This window comes from Vulpes lagopus, chromosome 21 (assembly GCF_018345385.1).
Source record: "Vulpes lagopus strain Blue_001 chromosome 21, ASM1834538v1, whole genome shotgun sequence".
Taxonomy (NCBI): domain Eukaryota; kingdom Metazoa; phylum Chordata; class Mammalia; order Carnivora; family Canidae; genus Vulpes; species Vulpes lagopus.
The window spans coordinates 44,430,394-44,448,407 of NC_054844.1; the positions used below are offsets into that span (position 1 = coordinate 44,430,394).

The following is an 18,014-nucleotide window of genomic DNA, read 5'->3' on the forward strand; positions in this document are numbered from 1 at the left end:
ACGATGTTTAACTCGGTCAACCTGGGCAACTTCTGCTCGCCGTCGCGCAAGGAGAGGGGCGCAGACTTCGGCGAGCGAGGGAGCTGCGCCTCCAACCTCTATCTGCCCAGTTGCACTTACTACGTGCCCGAGTTCTCCACGGTCTCCTCCTTCCTGCCCCAGGCCCCCTCTCGCCAGATCTCCTACCCCTACTCCGCCCAGGTGCCCCCGGTCCGCGAGGTCTCCTACGGCCTGGAGCCCTCCGGCAAGTGGCACCCGCGGAACAGCTACTCCTCCTGCTATGCGGCGGCCGACGAGCTCATGCACCGCGAGTGCCTGCCTCCCTCCACGGTCACCGAGATCCTCATGAAAAACGAAGGCTCCTACGGCGGCCACCACCACCCCAGCGCCCCGCACGCGGCCCCCGCCGGCTTCTACTCCTCGGTCAGCAAGAACAGCGTCCTGCCCCAGGCCTTCGACCGCTTCTTCGACAACGCCTACTGCGGCGGAGACGCGCCCGCCGAGCCCCCCTGCCCCGGCAAGGGCGAGGCCAAGGGGGAGCCCGAGGCGACCCCGGCCTCGGGACTGGCGCCCCGCGCGGACGCGGGGGCCGAGGCCGAGGCGGAGGAGGAGAGCACCAACCCCAGCTCGTCCGGCTCAGCCCACTCGGCGGCGGCCAAGGAGCCGGCCAAGGGAGCCGCCCCCAGTAGGTAGCGGCGGCCGGGCGGGCGCGGGGAGGGGGGAGGCGCGGGGAGCGGGGCGCGGGGCGCGGGGCGCGGGGCGGCCTCGCGTTTTGGGTCAGTCCGGTTTTATGTGGAGTTTTATAAGCATTCAAAGGATTTTATTATAACCTACAAAGCCCTCTCTCCCAGCGACTCGACTTTTTACGATGGAGAAGGGGTGGGGAGGGAGGGAAAAGGGCGCTTTGGAAAAGCCGGTGAATGAGCCCCCCCCCCCTTCCCCGCTATCTCTCCCTCGGTCTGTGAAATTTTTTAAAAGCGCCACCATCGCGAGCGATATTAACTTTGATCGTGAACTTAGAGGAGCGTTGAAGGAAGGATGGGGAGCCGGGCTGCCGGGGGTGGGGTGGGACGGAGGGGAGGGGTGGAGGGGGAGGAAGGGGAGGGCGAGGGAGAGACAGGGAGAAACTCGGAGAGGGGGAGTGGTGGTGGGGGGAGAAGCAATGGAGCAGAACCTGAGGCCCGGGCGGCTGGGCTGCTCTGAAAAGCTGCTTTTTTTTGCAACGGGCCGAGGGTGCGTTCCGGGGCCCGCGCGGAGCCCCCCGGGGCGACGGGGAGGGGGGCGCTGGGGAGAGGCGGCTGCGGCCCGGGGCTCAGCCTCCCGGTGCCCCGCGGCCTGGCGGCGCCGGCCCAGCCCGGGAGCGTGGAAGGCGCGGCCCGCCGGGCTCCGGGGCCCCGCGCGCGCTCTGGGGAGGCCTCGGTGCCTGCGCGCTCGGCCCGCGCGCCCCTCTCCACGGCGCCCCGCAAAGCCGGGGCGGGGGCCCAGCGCCCCCGGAGGCCGCTGCAGCGCCGGGCCCAGCCCCAAGGCGCACCTGGCCGGCGCCCCCCCCCCCGCGCCCCGGGGCCCGGGGAGGGGCGGCGACCCCGCGGCCCGGCCGGCGGGGGGTCCGGGGCCTGCGCCAGCCCCGGGCCGGGCGCCTTCTGCAGGCAGGCCCGGCGGGAGGGCGGCCGCGGCGGGGCTGGGAGCGGGGCGGCCCGGGTCTCACGTGTCTCTCTCCCCTCTCCTCGCATCGCCCCCTCCCTCCCCTCCCCTCCAGACGCCCCCCGCACCCGCAAGAAGCGCTGCCCCTATTCGAAATTCCAGATCCGGGAACTGGAGCGAGAGTTTTTCTTCAACGTGTATATCAACAAAGAGAAGCGGCTGCAGCTGTCCCGGATGCTGAACCTGACGGACCGACAAGTGAAAATTTGGTTTCAGAACAGAAGGATGAAAGAAAAAAAACTGAGCAGAGACCGGCTGCAGTATTTCTCGGGAAATCCTCTGCTGTAACCGCAGACCGGGCCCTTCTGGGGGCGGGGGCCGGGAGGGGTGGGGGGGAAGAAAGGGGAGAAATTATTTTATTTTATTTTTATTTTTTATTTTCTAACTCGCCTTCTTTCCGCGGGTGGAAAACTGGACTGTGGCCAGGGCTGGCCCCCACTGCCGGCGCCCGCGCTTGTCTCTGGAACCTCCTTCACCTTCCATCCGACCCGCTGTGGGACAGGGACCGGGCCTGGAAAGAGGGTGAAGGGAAGTGTCTAACCCACGGCGAGTGGACGTGGTTGGCGCCGAGGCCAAGACTCTTTATTTAAAAAGAAAACACACCTCGCGACACTGTCTTGCTGCTCGGGTTGGGCGGGGGCGAGGGTAGTGGGCGCCTGAGCGAGCAACCCTGGGACCGAAAGCCTTCCCTTGCCCAGTGAGATCTCTGCTAAGACACCGTGTCTGCCAGGGGGGACTTCCTGGGCTCCCCACCCCTGCCCCACCTACCCCCCGCTGCTGGGGGGCAGCTAAATGTGATCCTGCCTTGCTGTGAAATTTCTGTACCTTGGACCTGGTGTTAGGTGTGCAAAGTCCGTGTCCTACCTCCGTCTGCGCCCAGGCCCCGCCTGAGCCTAGTTGTTCTCCTTGTGAACGTGTAGAACCCTCCTTTGAAATTTCTTAACTGGTGCATTGAGGTTTCCTAACCTATTTCCAAGCCGTGCCCCACTCCATGGATTTATAGCTATAGTCTATGCAGTTGTTACCTCCCTTCTTTTTTTTTTTTTTTTTTTTTAAGGAAAAAAAAATGATTAGGAGGAGGGAGGTAGGATTGGACGCCTCCCCCATGCTGGGGCCTGAATTTTTGTAAATAAATTTCACAAGCGTTTCTACCCAGAGGGGATGGGTTGGGGGTTGGGGGGGGGGAGACTCGCCTGGAATGAGAGTCAAATCACCCATCTCTCTCCATGAGCGTGAGTGCGCGTGTACGTGTGCAATCCCCACCTTGCTCCCGTCCCAGAGGGATTGCTGTGAATTTTTTTTTTTTTGGTGGCAAATAAAGATATTTCATTCTGTTCAATATTATGATTTTATTTGACCCTTTTATTAGCCCTTCTCCTCTTAAAATCCTCAGTGCTCCCAAGGCGGAGGAGGAGGATGGTGGGTAGGGCCCAGCTGGTGAGGACAGGCTGTGAAGGTGAGGTAGGCCCAAGCTGGTGGGCCTGTACCCTCTCTGCTGGCAGGGGCAGGAGCCGTAGCTTCCTGCTGCTCTCCGGCCCAGGACATTCCACGGCTACTCTTAAAGCTCCCCTTTCTCACGTGCAGCTTGCGCAGCGTCCAAACGCCCAGCAACGCTTTCCGTTTAAGTACACGTTTGTTGTGGAGTTAATTGTAACCATCATCGAATTTAAATTTATAGGAAGTTTCTTGGCTCCACCGCCCTCTCGCCAGATGTCTCCGTCTGTTGCAGTAAATGTGCAGGGTTGAGGGTAGGGCTTTCGGGTTTTTTTTCTCTATGAGAAGACTGTATTGGAATTTTTATATACACTTTTGAAGGAGGGAGGGGAGAGGAGAGACCAGCCCCTTGCCTTTCCTCACCAAGGCTGGCCCCTGAGGGTGGGAAGGTGGGGCTGGGCCCCTTCCCCTCAAGCACAAATGGCCAGGCTCCTCCAGACACAACAAGATGCTAGATTGGGGCCACCCTGATGTTTATACGCTGGGTCTCCCAGAGTAGAACTCCCCAGAGATTTGTTTTGCGAGGGGTTGGCATGAGGTGGGGCACTGGATAAGGGGGAGATCCATGGGGACATTCACTGTACCTACCTATATTTGCAGCATGGTGCTTTTTGCTTTTTTTTTTTTTTTTTTCTGTATAAAGATAACCATAGTCCTTTCAAGCGATTTCAGCGAGGGCACTCTGGCAGTCTCTGTTCCAAATTCATTCGTTATTTAGGGGCAAAGATTTGGAACCAATTCTCTCAGCCTTTCCCTCTCTTTGGAACTGTTCTTATGCAATTCAAAGAAAATGTTTTTGTCAATATGGTTCTGGGGACGGATGGACAAACACCCCATCATGGACAATCGTATCCAGGCTCCGTCGTTGTTTTTGATGACAGGGATCCGGGCAGCTTAGGCATCTGGAGCTGTAATTTATTTGTGGGTGGGCGTCTTGAGGCAATATCCGAACGCTAGGGTGTATATGCAGCCCCCGCTCCCTGAGGGGCCCCCACAGGTATGGAGGCTGCTGTACCGACGTGCCCCGGAGGTGGATCTTCCATGCACGCTCTCCGCTCTCCGCAGAGCAAACCTGGCCACATGCACATTGAGGGCTCACGTCCTCTGTGGTGTGTAGCCGCTGGCAGTGTCGCTGAGTGTCAGCAATGATGAGGCTGAGGGTGCTCTGCGTGTGCGTGTGCGTGTGCCTGTGCACGCGCAAGACCTGTCCCGGTCCGAGGCTGTTTATCCCCGAGTCCTAGCAGGGAACGTTGGCACGCTGGCCGTGTTTCCTAGAAGACGGAGACGGCTCTATAGAGCAAACCTGTCTAAAGGGCAAAACATTAATGTCCAAATGGATTCTGATTTAGGAGAAAAATATTTAAAACCTACAGCTACCACTCGCCCTGCGATACGCGGCTCAGAAGAGATCCGGGGCCCAGAAGGAGTTTCGGGAGGCCCCGGGCGCAGGGAGAGAACAACAAAGGCTTCTGTGACCCGGCCCGGAACCTGCCAGTCCTTGGCGACCCTCTAAAAAGAGCAAAAGGGGTCTCTGTCCCCCAAACAAACCCGTCTTCTGGCCCCTGGGATGTCCAGCCCCCGTCGGGCTCGGGGCTCTGGGCTCAGCCTCCCGGGTAATCCCCTCCAGCCGAGGCGCTGCCCGGGAACAAAAGATCTCCGTCTAGACGCCGCCATAAAGCACCCCCCGCGCCTCTAAACCCAGTTTCATTTCGCCCTTAACGACCCAGTCTGGCCTGTGTTAGAAAATGCTTCCGCTCTAAATAGTAAACAAACCCACCGTGGATGGTCTTGGCTCCCCCAGCACACCCCAGACCCCCACGCCATTACCCTCTTGCCCGCATTTTCCCCTCTTCTCTTCCAGCTTTTCTCAGCTCCCAGCTCCCCAGCCCCCTCCCCCCCCCCCAGTAAATAAACCCGAGGCCGAGTTCAAAGTTTCTCGAGCTAAGGAGGAATGTTGGTTGTAAAAATCCAAGTTTATAGCGCACGTGGGAGTTTACAAGGGTATTAAGTGGTGTGGGCTGAGAGAGAGCACTCCGGGCCCTCCCCCTCTCACCATGGGCTTTAGGGGTACAGGGAGAACCTTGGGGACTTGAAAGGAGAAATGGGTTGGGGCCAGCCTTGTGTCTGGGGTTTCTTTGTCCCTCCGACCCCGGCCGCCGAGGACTGGGGCTGCAGGGGCCCCTCGGAAGCCGGCTAGGCCGGCGCCGAGAGCAGGCCCGGCCCGCGGTCCCAGAGGGAGGACGGGCGCTGCGCGGCGGGCGGGCGAGCCGCAGAGTTACAGACCAGGTGTCTGACCGGGGAGCAGACCTGGGGAAGCCTAGAGCCCGGTCAGTCGGGGGGAGAAGGGCTCCGGGGGCGATTTCTCGAGTGGGCTGAAGGCAGAGGGGCATTTTCTCACCAGGGCCAAGAAGAACTTTGAACTTCAAGGAAGTCAAGGGCGCCACCCCTTCCCTCTCCCCGCCCCTCTCGGGAATCTGTTGGGCCATTCGTTTCTGGGCCACTATTCCCTCAAGGGGGCAGTCCCTGGGGTTTCCTGGTGCCCCGGAGCTGGATGACACTGTTTGCTGAACCCTCCCTGCTCAGAGCCCGCCAGAGCCCCGTGCACGCGACTACACTCTTTATTATTCATATAAACCTTTGGAAAAGGCAACGCCCGGGAAGTTTTTATAACTTTGTTTGGCATAAAAGTTTTACAAGATTCCTCCTCCCTTTTCAAAAAACCTCAAGTTTTGGTCTTGCCGTGGAATGAAGTCTCGGGATCTTTAGGAGGTTGCGGGGAGAGAGGTTCTGGGGCCCCAGTGGGGGGAGGAGGAGGTGTGTGAAGCTGCCTCTCTCCGCCCAAGGCGATACCAGGCTGGAGGCTGGAGTCAGTCTTTTCCTGAGGCCCACCTTGGACGGAGCTTTGGGGGGTTACCAGCTCACGGGGGCTACAGGCCTGCCAGACAGTCCCGACTTCTCTGCTCTTGAGGCACACCCTTACAGGCCCCCCAAAGCTGGGCAATGTCAGCAGGACCAGACCTTCCCCATCACTCCCTCTTGTTCTCCTGCAGGCATCTGTCTCTCCCTCTCTCTCTCCCTCTCTTCTCTCTCTCTCTCTCTCTCTCTCCCTCTCTCTCCACACACGGCCCCAAACACTTCCTTAACCCACTACACAAAGTAGAGACCCATACCCTTGACTCAGACCGCCAGTTTGGGAGAGTCCACACACACAGCCTTGCGTCCCTATTTCTGGCCAAGTCCACAATGGGTTTGAAGAAAGACAGAATTCAAAACGCCAAGAAATTCCTGCCCAGAGGTTCCAGAGGTTGCAAGACCGAAGGAGGAGGGCCGGGGGCTGCAGTCCGGGAGCTCAGAGAACAAAGGTGCCCGTGTGGGGCCGCGGCTTTGGGTTGCTTAGCCCACGGGTGACCCCTCGGATCCCGACGCCCACCTGGGCCTGACAGCCCGCTCCTTCATCCTGCCTGACTCCAGCCTTGGGGATGCCAGCTGGGCTCAGACTGAGGCCATTTCAACGTGCAGCTCTGGAGGTCAGGACAACCGTAGAGCGACTTCTCCAAAGCCAGGCCTGGTGGACGCGGCTCCTTGGAGGCAATGGAACCGAAGGTACCTGAGCCCTGGGGCCGGCGCTCCAGGGAGCCGTCAGAAGGAGCCGGAAGGTCCGGGCCGCTCCTCCTTCCCTCTAATGGCGACTGCTGAGGCCTGGCCGCCGCCGCCCGCGGCCCTACACTTCGCCTTGTGGGGAGCCGAGTTGTTAAGGCTGAAGGCAGGGGAAGGTCAACTCCAAGCCCGAGCAGCGAGGCTGGGGAGAGATGCCCCCCAGCCTGGTGCTTTCCCCTCCCCGAGCCCTGCAAGACAGGGAGGAACAAGAAAGCCTGGGGCTGGGGGGAGACTGAAAGTCAAGGCGGAAGGAAAGCTTTGAGGAGGAGAGAAAAGAGCAAAGAATAACTTGTGTAATAAGGAAAAAGAGAAGAAGGAAAAGAAGGAAACCAATGAATGAAGAAAGAGAAAAGATCAGGGGGTAGAAAATGAAGGAAAAAATGAATTGCAGGAGAAAAGAAGAGAAGAAAAAAGAGAAAGAGAAAGAAACAAATAAAGAGAAAGAAGGATGAAGAAAAAGAAAGGAAGGAAGGAAGAGAGAGAGAAAAAAAGGAGAGAAAAAAGGGGGAAAAGATGCAAAACGGATCTTCGAGAAGGAATTTAGCCGGTAAGGGAGGAGCGGGTTTCTCGGAGCAAGCCGGCCCAGCCACAGCCCTGACTCCCCACTGGAGACCCAATCCACTGGGGCCACTTGGGAGCAAATCCCTAAAGTGAGGGGCAAGGCTACCCACCCCCCCAAGACATCTTCCCATCTGTCTCCTTGTCTCAAAGCTTCTTTCCGAAGAAGTGTTTGCTGCTGTCTGGTTTCGATTCAGGAGGCAAAGTTAAATAACTGGCCGGTCTCCGGCAGGCAGGGCAAGAATGCAGTTGTGCTGGCTCAGGTTCTCAGGCTTCAGGATGCGGGATTGCGGGGGGAACGCTTTTTTGTTAGGTAAAGGTGAATATTTGTGGCGGGGTGCACCCAATTAAGCACAAGTTAGACAAGTGTACATAAACGGTAAATTCCACAGCATCCGTGTGCAAAAGTGTGCAGCGTCCAGATGCGAGAGGGACTCTGACGGCCCGGCTGCCAGGGTGGCTGCGCGACCCGGAGTAGACCAGAGGGCCCTCCCAGCGTCCTGGGTCTCCCAGGTCTCCCTGGTACCTGTTTGAAAATCTCTCTCTGGGGCTTCTGGGCATTAGCAGTTTGCCTGGTGCTGCCGGGCTCCCAACTCAGCCCTGGCGGAGCCCGCTGTTAGCAAAGGAGAAAAGCGAATTTCTCCCCCAAGTTTTGGGATGAGAATGATTTCCCTGGGCCCCCAAAACAAGAGGGAAAACGCCTGCAATTTTCCCCACTGGTGTGATTTTGGTTTCCATTTCACTTGAAGAGATTTGAGTACACCAACTTGATTATTATTTTATTTTATTGTTTTACCCCAAGGGGAGAGACATTCTTCCTTTGCTCACTTCACCCTTGGAAGGTCCCGGATGATGTCCTTCACTTTTTGGGGGAAACGCTCCTAATTTTCCTTGGAAAAATCGGGGTGTTTCCGCAGGCACTTTGAGGGCCAGAGCCAGGAAGACAGGCGGCGGTTCCTTTCTGTGCGATGAGCACTACATGTTTTCCTCTTCTGTTTTCACATGGGGACCCCTAGTGCCCCAGCCCTCGGCCTGCCCTCTGGAACCACGGATCTTCCTGGAACATGCAAGGAGCCGGCGAGGAGCATCCTCCTCCGCTCCCTGGCTCACGGAGCCACAGGCAGCTGGAGGCCCAGGCCCGGTCCCTGCTGCCCTTCCAGGTTCTGGATGCTGAGGAAAAGTGCACAGAGTGCCAGGGCTCTCGGGAGGGTGGGTGCGATTGGTCGAGGTGTAGGCACGGCCTGAGCTCCGCCGCTCTGGTCTGCCGCCCCTGGATTCTCACAGCCCCAAGTTGAGGCAAGAACGGGGAGCCCCGGGGTCAGGCATGGGCGCAGGTCTCTCGGCGCTCCAAGAAAGTTGGGGAAACGGGTTAGCTGGGTGAGCAGAGCCACACAGACCTCTCTTGACCCCATCGAGCGCCCCCAGGGGACAGGCCTGAGGGTCTGGGCTCTGTGGGGCAGGACCGGTGGGTGCCTGGCCGTGGCAGCCCGAGTGCCTTTGAACGCCAGGCCCGGACAATAGGACGGAAGCGGCCTTTGCTCGTGGCCTCGGGAAAGACCGAGCCCAAGGGGGCAGGGCTGGGACCACGTCCGACTGTACCTTCCAGGACCCGCTCAGACGCTTCCCTCGCCCCGTCCTCATCCTCTCGTCTTCCTTTCCCTCCCCCCCTCTGGCCCAGAATCCCAAAGTCTGCAAAACCCCAACAAGTGAGGCAAGTCTGCGTCGGCCCGCCCGCTCGGGGTCTCGTTTAACAGCTCGGGGGTTGCGTTTATCCTGCGTAATTAGAGGCAAACATTTGTCCCACCGGGGGTCCCACTTAGGCTGATGAATTTGATTCCTTTTTTCATTAATGGGCCGTGTTTATCATACTTCTAATTATTTCAACTTTAAACACTATTCGGTCTTGTGAGGAGGTGAGAGCCGAGGCGGGAGGCTCCTTCTCCCCGGGGGGGATGATTCCCGTGGAGAACGGCAGGAATTCTGAAGCGGCCCCAACCCCTCCCAGGGCTGGGGCGAGGGGTGAGTTTGGGATGGGGGTCGGGCTGGTAGGGAGAGGCAGGTCCCGAGGCGAGCGACTCTGCTCCTCTCCAGTTGGCTCCCCAGGTCCGGTCTTGGGGCTTGCTGGTTTTGAGAGGTAATCTGGAGTTTGTCTTCTTCGCCCTCGGCCACCTCCCTCGCCCCCTCCCGGGCTGGGCTCGGATCCTTCCCCTGCGAGGCTCCTGGCAGCCTTCCACCACCCCAACCAGACCCCAGCCTGGCCGGGCAGGGGCTCCGGGAGCTCTGTCCCAGCCCCCAGCTCCTGACACGGAGAGAAAAGCCAGGAGAAGCTAGGGTTGGCCAAGCGGTACCTGGGTGTGGAGGAGAGGGCCCAGCAGACCCCCAAACAGGGGGCAAGGGCAGGGGACTGCGACGCCAAACTCCACGGACAGGCACGCCAGGCGGCAAAATAAAGGAGATGTGAAAGAGGGGGGGAGGGAACCCCCCAAAGCCATATAATTCTCAATTGCTTTGGTCTTTAATTTCATCGCCCCATAAATGAGGAAATATCAGTTCCCATACTAAATTTTTATCCCCGGCTGATAAATATGACGGGGAATTTTCGTTGGGCCCTCGTAAAAGCGAACAGTTTCGATCAAACTGGTGGGGAAAGACTTATGCAGATAATACAAACAGAGTGGCCATAAAGTCTCCGCCGTTTCCCGCGGGGTGGGACAAATGGCTCCCTGGATTGACTGCCGCCCGGGCTGTCCCAGGGCTCGTCTGGGGCCTAAACAGCCTAACCTTGCCCCGGCCCACCCCTGTGCCGAGCCCGCGGCGACCCCTGCAAATGAAAACACAAAACCATTTCTGAGCTCCCCTGGCCGGCCCTGCAAGCGAGTCCCACGGTACACGTTTTCTTGCAGGATTCCCGGGTCGGGGACCCCGGGGCCTCGTCTCCTGCCCCGGGATGAGCGGGGCCGGCGGGTTTCCTGCCCAGGTCCTTTTCTAGCCGCCGCGGGCTTGGGCCTCCGCTAGGAGCCATCGGGCCTCCGCACTCCTCCACCCGCGCCAGGGCGCCCTGAGCCCAGGGCCTCTCCCCGCCAGGCTCGGCCCTTTGGAAAATGGAAACCCCAGGCTTCGTCCCGGGGAAAATGCGGGGCGACCGGAAAGGCGAGTTATTTTCCAGATTCCGTTTCCTGAGGAAGGGGTGGAGAGCTTTAGTTCGCTTTGGGAGAAAGGCGATGGAGGAGCGGAAAGAACTGTCTAAAACATACCTGCCCCCTTATTTCTCGTTTTCCTTTATTAAAAAAAAAAGAAGAAGAAGAAATGAAACCCACAAAAACAGGCCGGTTCCTCTTCTCCGCTCAAAAATGCAAACGCAACCAGCAGCCGCCGCAGCTCGTTCGCCCTGGAAGGGACACTTCTCTGGGTCGGATGTTGTCGCCTGTGCTGTCCTGGTTTCCCCGTGTGATACGTGACTCCCACAAAACCAGCGCAGGGCCTGCAGGTTCCCTCTTCCTCTCTGGGAATATTCCTGGTGTTAGTTAGTGGGGGCAAGGTCAACTGGAAAGCGGGAGCCGCCAAGGCCTGGAGCGAAACGGCCCGGCCCGGCCCCGAACCGACTCCAAGGCCAAAGGCTCTGCAGCCCCAGAGGCGGTGACCCAGGAACTGCCCAGCCTGCCGGCCCGGCCCAGGCTGCACTCCCGGCGGTCCTGGAGCCCGTGGCTCCCTCCACCCTGCGGACCCCTAGATGCCCCCGGGAGCCCCCTTTACCCTCCTCCAGCAGCCTTGAAGTGATGGTGACCCCCTCCCAGGCCCACCCCAGGCCCTGGAGATGCATCCTGCAGCTCGAGCAGCTCCCACGAAGGGAGGTTCCCCCAAACTGAGCTCCCAGGCCCAGCCGGGCAAACCGGGGCGCGCCAGAGCAGAAAGTTTAGTTCTGTTGGGGAATTCCTGAACTTTTCCTGCCTTCCTCTGCCCACTGGAGCCCTCCCCGCCGCACCCCAGGCCTGGCCGCACACCCATCCCGGGGAAGGAGCGGGGAGGCTCGGGCCGGGGAGAGGGAAAGAAGAGGCAGGGAGAAGGGAAGAAGTACCTGAATCGTGTCTTGACCTTTTAATTTGAATTTGACTGTTTTGAGCACCGACTGGCCTCGCCCGCTCCCTCTGTCCTGCCTTTCCCCCCTCTCCGCCCCAGCGTCCCCAGGCCTTGCAGGCTGGTTCCCGGGTAAACAAACCCGGCTGTCCCCAGCACCCGCCGCCCCCGCCCCCGCGCCCCCGCGCCCCCGCGCCCCGGGGGCGCTTCCTTTGTTCGCGGGAAGGGCTCGCGCGCCCCTACCGCGCGGCGGCTGCTAGGTGGCGCTGTTGCTCCACGCTGCGCGCTCCGCCCGCCGACAACTTGACCCCGCTGACGTCACGGCCGTCTGGATCATCAAGGCCATTTTCAAATCCCATTGGTCTAGCCGTCACATGGCGAGGCCCGGAGGCGCGGATAATTACGGGGCTGCGCGTTCCCCCTCCCCCGCGCTCCCCTCCCGCCCCTCCCGCCGCCCCCCCCCCCGGATGGGGGGAAAAAAAAAGATGTCAGCTCCTCCGCCGTAGTGTTGCTCCTTAAAAGCCCCTGTCTCCGAACATGACATGCCCCCGCAATGTGACTCCCGGCCCGCTCGCGGAGCCCGTGGCCGCGCCGGCAGCAGAGCGCGGCGGCCGGGGCGCAGGCATGTATATGCAGCCCGGGAGCGACTTCAACTGCGGGGTGATGCGGGGCTGCGGGCTCGCGCCGTCGCTCTCCAAGAGGGACGAGGGCGGCAGCCCCAGCCTGGCGCTCAGCACCTACCCGTCCTACCTGTCGCAGCTGGACTCCTGGGGCGACCCCAAGGCCGCCTACCGCCTGGAGCAACCTGTTGGCAGGCCGCTGTCCTCCTGCTCCTACCCACCTAGTGTCAAGGAGGAGAATGTCTGCTGCATGTACAGCGCAGAGAAGCGGCCGAAAGGTGGCCCCGAGGCAGCCCTCTACTCGCACCCCCTGCAGGAGTCCTGCCTCGGGGAGCACGAGGTGCCCGTGCCCAGCTACTACCGCGCCGGCCCCGGCTACTCCGCGCTGGACAAGCCGCCCCACTGCGCCGCGGCCAGCGACTTCGAGGCCCCCTTCGAGCCGCGCGCCAGCCTGCACCCGCGCGCCGAGCACCTGGAGGCGCCCCAGCTCGGGGGCAAAGTGAGCTTCCCCGAGACCCCCAAGTCCGACAGCCAGAGCCCTAGCCCCGGGGGGATCAAGACGGAGCAGAGCCTGGCGGGCCCCAAGGGCAGCCCCCTGGAGGGCGACAAGGAGCGCGCGCGGGCGGCGGACTCCAGCCCGGACACCTCGGACAACGAGGCCAAAGGTGAGGCTGCGCGGGCCGCGGCCCCGGCCGGGTCTCCCAGGCCCGGGCGGGGGCGGGGCGGGCCCGGGGCGGATGCGCCGGGAAGGGGAGCGGCGGCCTGGCGGGGCCGGGGGTGCCGGGGGCGCCGGGCCCGGGACGCTGCGGCCGCCCGGGCTGCGCGCGCTGGGCGCGGGGCCGCGGGGTGCCGAGCCCCGGGCGGGCCGGAGGCTTCTGCAAAAAGCTTAAAATGGCGAGGCCGGGCCAGGGCCGGGCGCGGCGGGGCGGAGCGGGGATGCCGCCTGCCGCGCTCCCAGGTGCACGTCGTTTCGCTCGCGGCGCCGCTCGCTGCCGGGGCTCCGGGGCGTGCGCGGCCTTGGCTCCTGCGCTGCGGGCTCGGCCCGGGCAGGGCGGGCAGGAGGTGGAGGCGAGGGGCTGCGGCCCGGTGCCTGCCTCCCCGGGCGCGGCTGGGGGCTGGGGGCTGCCGCCGGCGCAGGGCGTCTGGCGTGCTGCAAGTTTCTGGCCTCCCCCTGCTAAAGGTTGTCTTCCTCCCTTTCTCCTTCTCTGTTTCTAGTTAAATCAAAAAAATGTGTTTTTCCCCATTGTTTCTCCAAAGGCGGCCCCCAGATGAGTGGTCGGGCGATTTCTGTGTGCGTGGCAAGCGGTTTTCTCCCGAAAGGGAGTGGTGCGTTAGTGGATTTATCTCCTGGTGCCTTGGGTCGGAGCGGGAGAGCCTAGCCGAGAGTTCACGCTCAGGGTTCGAGGTGCATCTCTGCTGCAGGAACTGGGGGCCTCCAGGTCGGGTCTCTGACACCTGGAGAAAGAATGTGGCCGACACGGGAGCAGTGGAAGGGGCCTGAGGGGACCGGCTTTCCCCGCGAAAAGTTGGAGCGGAAAGCATCAGCCAAAGGCCCAACTGGGAGGAGAGGAGTAAACGTGTGTCCCCCTCACCCCCGTGGCACTGGCTGCGGGAGGCTGCGTGCAAGTGGGGCTCACTGGTTGTAGAGGCAGATGAGATCCTGAGAGCTGAGCACACTGGAGGCGGCCTGGATCCTCAGAGTCTTGTGGCGCTTTGTATATGGATGCGGCGCACACGCATGCCTGGCGGCGACCCGTGTCACACTCACACACACGCCTCTCGCATGCTTCGCGCACACTCACGCATGCCCGCTCACACACACGCGCGCGCACTGTTTTGGCGGGCAAGGACAGCGCCTTGCCCTCTTGGGTCTCCTCTGCAAAGGTGGCCTTGGCAAACCAGCCCACGGAGACCCCAGACAGAGGAGCCCGGGGGTGTGTTCACGAGGCTCAAGGAGAGAGTGAGGTACTCACACCCACCAAGGCTTCCCGCTGGCACATGTGCGGCAGGCAGGGGGGCTTAATTTTGTGCCCTCTCCCCAGACCCTGAGCTTTGTTGGGATACAATCTTAGGGTAGGAAAAGCTGGATCCCGGCCCCACCAAAAGCAAAGTCAAGGTTAACAAGCCCACCTCCTAGCTCCAACTGCCCCCATTCCTGTAGGCTCCCCTTTCTCCCCTCCCTCCCCACTACCACCTAAGCCCTTCCACCCCAACTAATCCCTCTCAGTCGGCCTGTGCCCTTCAAGCCTCCACATCCCCTCTTACCGCCCCCCCCCAATACGGTGTCTCAACCGGGCCAGAGGCAAGGGGGCTTTTGGCCAGACTTCCCCATTTGTAATTTCTTCCTTCCCCCCAAACCCAATAACCCCAATAAGAAAATAAATAAGACAGGGTTAGATGTGGAGAGCCCTGAAACAATCTGGCAAGAGGCTGCAGGTGCAGAGGCAGGAGCAGAAGTAAGGACCTTCAGATCCCTTGAACTACAGCCCCAAGTTTGCATTTTTTTTTTTCTGGTGCCTCTCGGTTCCCCAAGGGCCCCTGCCTCATTCCCCATCAAGATAAGATCCAGGAATTGGGCAGTTCCATTTGGCAAAGGGGGGAAGATAGAGCACAGAGCTATCAGCAGCCCCCTTCGCTGGGTGCCCTTCTTGGGTCTCTGGACTCTGGGGGGTTTTTTGCTAGAAAAGATGGCCAAGGTCTCTTCTGCTGCTTGAGGAGCAAAGCTGGTCCATTGCACCAAGACTGTGCACCAGGGAGAGAAGCTGTCACTAAGATAATGGGGGATACACACTACATCTGTGGCATCTCCTGGTGTGAATAGACACATGTGCACATCTGTGTGTGTGTGTGTGTGTGTGTGCACATTTGTGTAGGAGTGCGTACCTCTACAGGAATGTACGTGTACATACAGGCATACATAGCTATCTAGGCTAGATGGAGATTTCCAGGAGGCTGCATTTCCTCAGGGTATCTCTCTCCCTTGACCTTAGGTCCTCTGGCTAGGGCAGTTGTCTGAGGACCCTTCAGCATGCCCCAGAGCTGTTGCCCCTGACCTCTGCTGCCTGCACGAGCAACCCTGCTTCAGCTACTCACACCTGGGGGAAATGGCCAGGAGAGGAAGAGCTGGCAACGGGAGATTGAAAGGGGCAGAGTTGCTCTGTGGCACTTCAGGTGGGAACAAGGGCTGGGGGTCTGGAACAGGGACAGCTGCAATGGCCTCTGGCCAGGGGGACTAAGGCGAAGTCCCTCCGTCCCTCCGCTGCTGAGTTGAGAGGGGTCAGAGCTCTCTGGGAATTGCTCTAGGCAGCGGGGTGGACTCCGCAACCCCCCGTCTGGGGCCTGGGAAGTGCTCTTCCTTCTAGTTGGATTTTTCCAGAACTGGATTGGAACAGAGAGGAGGGAGGGCCTGGTGAGGTGGAGAGCGCCCGCCAGGGTCAGTAAGCTGAGGGAGAGTGGGAGTACTCAGAATCTGCTAGGTCAAGGTGGATTTGGGTCATTTAGTTCATAAATGCTTCGGAGGCAGGAACTTTCTGTCTTCCCCCGTGGAAGCCTAGGCCATCCAAAGAAATCCTAAGAGCCCTGAGCCCCAGAGGACCCAGCAGCCAGGCCTGTGGGGCGAGAGCAGCTCCCCGTGCTCCCCCAGCCGCCCCCTTAGCAGGCTGCCAGAGGCTGCAGCGGGCTGCGAGGCTTTGCCTCTTCCAGGGATACTTATGTAAATAATGTTATTTTTAACAGAGGAGATAAAGGCAGAAAACACCACAGGAAATTGGCTGACAGCAAAGAGCGGAAGGAAGAAGAGGTGCCCCTATACTAAACACCAGACGCTGGAATTGGAGAAAGAATTTCTGTTCAATATGTATTTGACGCGAGAGCGCCGCCTGGAGATTAGCAAGACCATTAACCTTACAGACAGACAAGTCAAAATCTGGTTTCAAAATCGCAGAATGAAACTCAAGAAAATGAACCGAGAGAATCGGATCCGGGAACTGACCTCCAATTTTAATTTCACCTGAGCGCGCGGCCTCCCCTCCCCCGCCCCCGCCCCCGCTCCTTCCTTTCCCCGCCCCTCCTCCCTTTGTGCCTGGTGGTATATTTTTTTTTCCTCCCCGAGTATAAATGCAACGCGCCTGCAAAAAAAGGCAAAGACCTCAGACTCTCCTTCCAAGGGACCTATGGTTCGTGCCGCGAAGATGCATCCACCTAAAGCATGAGAAATGGGGTGCCGGGGCGTGGGGTGTGGTGTGCCCGCATAGATGAGGGTGGGAGTGTGGCTGGTGTGTGTGTCAACCCCTCACTCACCCACGCACTCACGCACACCATCCTGTCCTCCATGCAAAGTTAAGGTCGAATCCACCCGGTCAAGGGGGAAAAAGAGGGGAAAAAAAAAAAAAAAGAAATCAACCAGAGAAGGTCTGTAATCTCTGGCAGAGCACAGTCAGGATCGCTCCTTCCTTGCTGCATTTCCTCCTTAGCATAATAGACGTTTTGGAAAGTTCGGCTAGTGTTTATGTGTTTGTCGTAGCGCCCAGCGCCTCCACCAAACCCTCTCCGTGTCTTTACCTCCCAGTCGCTCTGAGAATCTGCTTGAAGTCTCGTATTTGTACTGCTTTCTGCTTTTCTCCCATCCTCCCAGCACCCCCCACATCCCCCCCGCCACTGACACCTCAGAAATTCCATCCAGAGGAATACAAAAAAAAAAAATTTAAAAATTAAAGCTAGAACATAGTGAAGCAAAGACAGACTGCCCCCCCCCCCCCGCCAAATATCACCCTGTCCCTGTCTGGGAGTTGTGTTATTTAAAGATATTCTGTATGTTGTATCTTTTGCATGTAGCTTCCTTAATGGAGAAGAAAATCCTAATAAATTTCCAGAATCGTAATCCTCAAATGGGTGGTTTTTTGTTTTCAAGTGTTTTTTAGCAACACCCCCACCCCAAAAGAGGCTGAGTGTGTGGATGTGTGTGTTTTGTGTTTGACTCATCTCCTAGAGCCTTTCTAGAATGTCTCTTGGCGGGTTTAATGTAAGTGAGAGACCATAACGTTGATTTAAATATTATCCAGGTGACCACAATAAGTCAAGGTCATAAAACAGTAATGTCAGGACGGTCTTGGTGCGCGCGAGAGGTGGATTTTATGATCTGCAAATATAATGTGGTGCTGCAGTAAAAGATGCATTTAAAGGTGACTGGAGGAGGGAAGAGGCAGAGAGCAAACTGCAATCTTGAGGAGCAGACGGATCTGATTGCCTGGGGTGCTGGGCCAGGCGCACCCCACCGCTGCCGGGGGAACCCCAAGAGCCCCCCACCTATCCAAAGAGAGGAATAAACTTAACCGCCGGAGGGGGACGAGGAGCCCAGCCAGCCCCCCCTCGACAGCAGCAGCAGAAGCACGGGCAGAGGCAGGAGGAGGAGGCGGCGACAAGGTAAGAGAAGCGGTTTCTTGTTCTTCTCTTGGTGCTGGAGAGGGGACTGGCGGCGTCCCCAGGTGCCCGGCGTGCAGCGGGCACGACGGGGACGAAGGTGTTGCGGGCATCCGGGCTTGCCGAGAGCCCAGGCTTGCCTCGTGGCCGCTCGAAGCGGAGGGCAGTGGCCGGGAGCTCCCGCTCCTCCCCTCCCCGACCCGCGGCCGTGGGCTTCGGCGGTTAAAGGGGTAAATTGGTGGTTTTTGGCTTCTCTCTCTCCGCGGGCACTTAGGGTCGCCTCGAGGTCGACACATGGATGTAGATGTGGCTCAGTCTGGTCGTCTGCTGGGGGAAGCAGAGGGAGGGTAGGCTCGGGGAGGGCTGGAGCTGGGGGCTTAGGTTTCCTGCTCTGTGCTGGTTTGGATGCGAGCCTTGTTCAGGCTCTCGGTCCCCACGCTCCCTGGCCGTGGGGCTTTGCCAGGCAAGTGGCCTGATTGGAAGAGGCTCTGG

At 59.7% G+C, this 18,014-nt stretch overlaps 2 protein-coding genes and 1 long non-coding RNA gene across 5 annotated transcripts; 2 read left to right on the plus strand and 1 right to left on the minus strand.

Moving 5' to 3' along the window:
- Window positions 1-3: 3 nt before the first annotated feature.
- Window positions 4-2,986, plus strand: HOXC11 (homeobox C11). Of its 2 annotated transcripts, none has more exons than XM_041736523.1 (2): window positions 4-685; window positions 1,757-2,986. In XM_041736523.1, exons 1-2 carry the CDS (start codon window positions 4-6, stop codon window positions 1,987-1,989), a joined length of 915 nt encoding a protein of 304 aa, XP_041592457.1. In that variant the 3' UTR covers window positions 1,990-2,986. The 2 variants fall into 2 exon arrangements, 1 of the variants encoding a protein (XP_041592457.1); XR_005984901.1 differs by lacking the exon at window positions 4-685 and adding an exon at window positions 1,128-1,233 and having other exon boundaries at window positions 1,757-1,889.
- Window positions 2,987-10,672: 7,686 nt separating this feature from the next.
- On the minus strand, window positions 10,673-11,801 carry LOC121480298. 2 transcript variants are annotated; one of them, XR_005984926.1, is made up of 2 exons: window positions 11,486-11,801; window positions 10,673-10,912 (listed from the first exon to the last, which is right to left on the minus strand). It is a non-coding gene; the product is annotated as an uncharacterized LOC121480298 (long non-coding RNA). The 2 variants fall into 2 exon arrangements; XR_005984927.1 differs by having other exon boundaries at window positions 10,673-10,924; window positions 11,486-11,608.
- An 89-nt stretch (window positions 11,802-11,890) lies between these two features.
- HOXC10 (homeobox C10) lies at window positions 11,891-16,780 on the plus strand. The gene is made up of 2 exons (XM_041736745.1): window positions 11,891-12,769; window positions 15,840-16,780. Exons 1-2 carry the CDS (start codon window positions 12,022-12,024, stop codon window positions 16,115-16,117), a joined length of 1,026 nt encoding a protein of 341 aa, XP_041592679.1. The 5' UTR covers window positions 11,891-12,021; the 3' UTR covers window positions 16,118-16,780.
- The last annotated feature ends 1,234 nt before the right edge of the window (window positions 16,781-18,014 follow it).

Coding starts and splice junctions, on each gene's coding strand:
- HOXC10 (XM_041736745.1), top strand. CDS start 12,022: ATGACATGCCCCCGCAATGTGACTCCCGGCCCGCTCGCGGAGCCCGTG. Junction 12,770..15,839: donor CTCGGACAACGAGGCCAAAG/GTGAGGCTGCGC, acceptor TATTTTTAACAG/AGGAGATAAAGGCAGAAAAC.
- HOXC11 (XM_041736523.1), top strand. CDS start 4: ATGTTTAACTCGGTCAACCTGGGCAACTTCTGCTCGCCGTCGCGCAAG. Junction 686..1,756: donor GGCCAAGGGAGCCGCCCCCA/GTAGGTAGCGGC, acceptor CCTCCCCTCCAG/ACGCCCCCCGCACCCGCAAG.